This window comes from Rattus rattus, chromosome 10 (assembly GCF_011064425.1).
Source record: "Rattus rattus isolate New Zealand chromosome 10, Rrattus_CSIRO_v1, whole genome shotgun sequence".
Lineage (NCBI taxonomy): Eukaryota > Metazoa > Chordata > Mammalia > Rodentia > Muridae > Rattus > Rattus rattus.
Window position 1 is genome coordinate 51,592,943 of NC_046163.1, and position 4,917 is coordinate 51,597,859.

The 4,917-nt window shown below is 47.3% G+C and overlaps 1 protein-coding gene across 1 annotated transcript; it reads left to right on the forward strand.

Moving 5' to 3' along the window:
• The first annotated feature begins 777 nt into the window (after nt 1-777).
• Nucleotides 778-3,549, forward strand: Slamf9 (SLAM family member 9). Its single transcript, XM_032915241.1, has 4 exons — nt 778-900; nt 1,458-1,799; nt 2,529-2,801; nt 3,202-3,549. Exons 1-4 carry the CDS (start codon nt 858-860, stop codon nt 3,399-3,401), a joined length of 858 nt encoding a protein of 285 aa, XP_032771132.1. The 5' UTR covers nt 778-857; the 3' UTR covers nt 3,402-3,549.
• Nucleotides 3,550-4,917: the final 1,368 nt, after the last annotated feature.

Here is a 4,917-nt window from a genome sequence, read left to right on the forward strand (position 1 = left end):
AGGCTGTGACTAAGACTGGTCAGGGTGAAAGCACTTTACCTGCTTCTGAGTTCACTGCTCCCTGGTGGAGGTGGCAGCCTGGTCTGTAGGTTTGCAGGTGTCTTCTGTGGCCAGCCAGCAGTTCCTCGTGAAGACTCAGTGTTCAGACATTCCTGGGGTCTAGTCTTCTCCATTCACTGAATCAGATGGCACTGCCACTGAGCAGGAGAAGCCGTTCTGCAGACACTGGGCAAAGCAGAAAGATAGGTGGAAGACAGGCTTTTTTGTTTGTTTGTTTGTTTGTTTTTTTAAGAGATCAATTCCCCATCCTCAAATGCATCACAAATGGAAATACACCTAGCTTTAAACAGAAATACTTCCCGCACTCATCTTTTCTAATGTTATGAAGTCGGGCCTAGCATCGTCCAGGAACAGTGAAACATACAGAGGAAATAAAAGATTGACTCTCTCAGGGGAGATAAAGATCACAGCAGCATAGAAAATCCTGAGGGGTTGGAGAGAGTGTTTTGAGGGCCGACAGCTGGCTAGCGCATGCATATGTGATTTCTATGGGGTCTGGGCTTGCAGATGGCGGGAACTAGAAAGTCAAAGTCTGTATTAGGAAGTGAGATTTGGGTTGAGTTTGGGGGATGGGCCATCTGAGACAGTGGATACATCATCTGACTGTTAGACTGAAGAGAGATGGTTTTCCATGAGGGCCAGGGAGGAGCTTAATGTGAACAGAGGAAGTTGGAGTGAGAACTATTTTTCTCTCTGCTTTCTGACAGTGACAGTCAGTCTGCTTCTATGGACTCCTCACCAGCTTGTGTTTTCTAGGGAGCTGACCAAGTCACTCTTCCCAGGTGGAAGCTGCAGATATGGGGGCCCTTCTGTGGTCACTCCTGCTGCTGCTTCATGAAGGTGAGTGGCTACCTGCTCCTATATAAGACTGTCTTTATACCCCTCTGTTCTACTTGGCCTTAGGCTACCAAGACCCTTCCTTTGGGGATGAATGTGTCAGCCCTTCTGTTGATGGGCACCAAAGTTGATTGTGACTCGCTCTGCAATAAACGTGGGTGCGCATGTATTACTGTTGTATGTTGATATGGATCGTGCTGAGTACGCCGTATCTATGAGTGATATACCTGGATCTTGGGCTAGTTTTGGGGAGCTTGTACCCTGATCTCCAAGGAATGAGTTATGGCTTCCAAGTAGGATGAGAGAGGATATCTGGGAGACATGTATGGGGTTGCAGTTCCAGAAGGACAAGAAAGAAGGAAAATGGTTTAGAGATACATGGGGACCATAGCCAATCAACTCAGGTGCAGTGGAAATCCAGAACTACAAGAGGTGGCTAGAGAGTCGTACAATCCGTGGAGCTACAGAAGGTGCTCAGATGAGGGTGAATCACAGCCACCCTGTTAACTAGTTGCAGCCGCCAAGGGATATCAGCCAGGCTGAGAGCATCTCTTTTTCAGCCAAAGGGTTTTCTGGAGATGATGAGGACCCTGAGGAAGTGGTTGCTGTCCTTCAAGAGTCTGTCAACCTCTCTCTGGAAATACCATCCAATGAAGAAATTGACAACATTATCTGGTTCTCTCAAAAAAACCTTGCTACCGTGATGCCAGGCAAAGAGGGGCAGCGAGTCGTCCTCATGTCAGTGGATCCTCGATACCAGGGCAGAGTGAGCATCCCAGAGTCCAGCTACTCCCTGTGTATTAGCAATCTGACCTGGGAGGACTCAGGGCCTTACCAAGCCAAAGTCAACCTGAAGACGTCCCAGCTCCTTATCACGAAGTCTTACTATCTCCATGTCTATCGTGAGTTTAGAACCTCTTTATTCTGGCTTTCCTGGGCTTGTCATGGAAACTTGGGAGCTGTGGTAAGCTATAAGAGGCTGAAACTGGAAGGCAGACCGCCTGTGGTGTGGTCTATTCCAGTGCCTGAGCTTCAGTCCCAGGGAGAATGAATAGGAACAAGGAGGCACTGGGCACTGAGGCTGTTTCCATGGAGGTGCCCAAAGCAGTGAGAAAGATAAAGACCGAGTATAGAGCATCCAAGAGCCCTTTCTCACCAAGGAGATTGCTCTAGATAAACAGCTCTGGAGGCCTTTATCCCCCCAAGTGGTTTGAGGATTAATAAACATTTGTTCCCCCACTTGAAACACAATTTCTTCTCCACCTGCCACATTGAATCTACTTTGGGACTTGGAGAGATGATTACAATGTAATGTCTTTAGGAGGGGGAGGGGTGATACTATTCTGTGCAATTAATGAGGTAGAAGAGGATTTGGAGGTAAGAGGGTGTAAAACTAAGAGAGTGATGTTAAAAGGTACAGGGGGCTGGGCATCTGTCTCAGCAGATCCTCTGGGACCCTGTAACCACAGGGTATATAACCAACCAGTTATACAGTTGTTCTATTTGGTTTTTGCTTAGTTATTGTTTGAGTAAAGGACCTCTCCAGATAGCAGGAATGCCCAAGGCTTGAGAAACTTGGAAAACAGAGCCAACTCCAGAATGTTCACTGGGTCTGTTTTCTTCTCTTTTAGGGCGGCTGTCAAAGCCCCACATCACTGTGAACTCTAACATCTCAGAGGAAGGTACCTGCAACATATCTCTGACGTGCTCCACAGAGAGAGCAGGCAGGGACGTGACCTACATCTGGCTTTCATCACAGGACAACGCTAACACATCCCATGAAGGCTCTCTCCTCAGTACATCCTGGAGGCCTGGCGACAAAGCCCTTTCCTATACTTGCAGGGTCAGCAACCCCGTCAGCAACATCAGTTCCCGTCCCATCTCTGTTGGGTCCTTCTGTGCAGGTACCAGAGCCCAAGACACTATTCCTGAGCCTGAATGCAAGTTCTGTGCCTTGGGATGCTATCTCTTTCCCTGACCATGCCCGTGACTCTTTTTTAAGGCACATATCAGGACTCTAGAACATAACCCTCTCCTGCAGATGCTTGCCACTGGATCGGGGAGTGGCTCCAATTTGTCAATTGCTCTGGATTTCCAGAGGAGTCTTCTGCACGTGACTTGAGATTGATAGCTAGATTTTAGTCCCTGAACTTGTGTGCACAGAATAGGTATTTCTAGAGACATTTGCCACAGGATGTGAGCTGATTATTAACCCAAGAACCTTTCTGAGAAACCCTAGATAGATGTCTGCCCACTAAAATCACCAGTCTTCTACTGAACTACTTTCTTTTCTCCCTATCCCAGATCCTGGATATCCGGAGAAGTCTTCAATGTTCTGCTTCCTGGTCAAGAGCTTGTTCCTTCTCTTACTCTTGATAATTCTAGTTGTGGGAGTCTGCATCTCCCAAGCCTGGAAAGAGTCTGAGATGCCAAGGGAGAGGAAGCTCGAGAGAAACCGAATGAAACTGAGGAAGAAGGGGAAGTCTAGCTCTACTCCAGTCTGATTGGCCTTTGGGGTCCTCTTCTGAGTTTCATTTCAGTCTTTAGAGAAATTATCTGGGGAATTGGTGGGAGAGATCAGAGTTGAACATCTAAAAGGGCCATATTTCCTAAGAGACACCATCTAGCAATAAAATCAAGTCTCTACCAGTATGGGGGAGCTGTGCCTGGTGCTTCTGTTTGCACTGGAAAGTCCAGGAAAAATCTGTTTCCCACTCTCACTACTGAAAGACCACCGGGGTGGGGAAGACCCCCACTCAAATCTCGAGACGACGCAATCCCCAAGAACTCACGAGAAACCGATCTTGATGTAATAAACAAGAGGTGTATTTGAGGAACCAGAGCTCTGGGGACGACACGTATCTCACACAGGAGACAGAGGAGTAGACCCCGAGCCCAATTAGGGGAAAGGATTTATAGGGAAAATTATATAGGTAGTTGGCAACAGTCACACAAAGCAATTTCATTGGTTTGTAACTTGGGCTCAGTTCAACTCTAGGCCACCCTGCTTCTGGGGCAAGCTGACCCTAATTTTCGTTTTTCTCAGGACTGTTGAGTCAGGCCTTATCGAGGCCAGATGGTTTGTGGTGGCTATAGCCAGGCTACATCCCCAAAACATGCTATGTTATTCTTTGCTGTGAGGTGCACTTGTCCTCACAGCAGGGTCAGTGGGGCATAGTTTAAAATCTTTATTCTTTCAACTACCTGTCTGGGCATCTTTACTGAAATCCATGCCCCCTTTCAGACTTGCCTCTGCATGGGAAAATGAGTCCAAAGACCCCATTAGAGTGAAATATTTGTTTTTGCTATATGCGTCCTGTTCTCCACCAACCTAAGTCTTATATACTCTAAACTACACCGAGAGGCTTTCTCAGCTAATTGAACTTGTGAGTTGTAAATGATGGCAGTTCATTTAGAATTCTGAGTAAGTGTTATGTCTAAGACTCTTTGCTTTCCTGCTCTGTCTTTATTCTGGCTGCAACTTTACCTCCTACCTAGTGTATCAAGTCTACATAGGACCCGTCCCACAAGAAGGTGGGAGGGGCCCCTGCAGAAGGACCTCTCTGGTTTATAGTTGAGCTTGGTGACCTCTGTTATCTTCCTGATGCCAGCTGCTCTGAGCCTGCTGCTCACCTGGTAGAAGTGACGACTTGCTGGATCAATTGCCAAGATCTTGCGTTCTTGACTTTCACTTAAGATTGATACTGTTCAGGTGGGTGTGGTGGCGGTGCACACCTTTAATCTCGGCACTTGGGAGGCCGAGACAGGCAGATCTCTGAGTTCAAGGCCAGCCTGGCCTACACATTGAATTCCAGGATAGTCAGGGGGCTCCACAGAGAAACCCTGTCTAAGTTGATGGGCCTTGTGTATCAGTGTGGAGCTCTTTGCTTTTGCTTTTTCCATAGCTCTAGGTCTGACATGCTTATCATATAATTTTCCCCAAATCAGATCTTGTGTATTTTACTTAGGCAGCTGCCAGGGCTTGGGGGAGGAGCAGGTATAAGAGAAGCTACTCAGTAG

What these genes read in the sequence shown, in the direction of transcription:
- Slamf9 (XM_032915241.1), top strand. Translation starts at nt 858, where the DNA reads ATGGGGGCCCTTCTGTGGTCACTCCTGCTGCTGCTTCATGAAG. An exon ending in CCTGCTGCTGCTTCATGAAG is followed by an intron (nt 901 to 1,457) that starts GTGAGTGGCTAC and finishes TCTCTTTTTCAG; the next exon opens with CCAAAGGGTTTTCTGGAGAT. An exon ending in TGTTGGGTCCTTCTGTGCAG is followed by an intron (nt 2,802 to 3,201) that starts GTACCAGAGCCC and finishes TCCCTATCCCAG; the next exon opens with ATCCTGGATATCCGGAGAAG.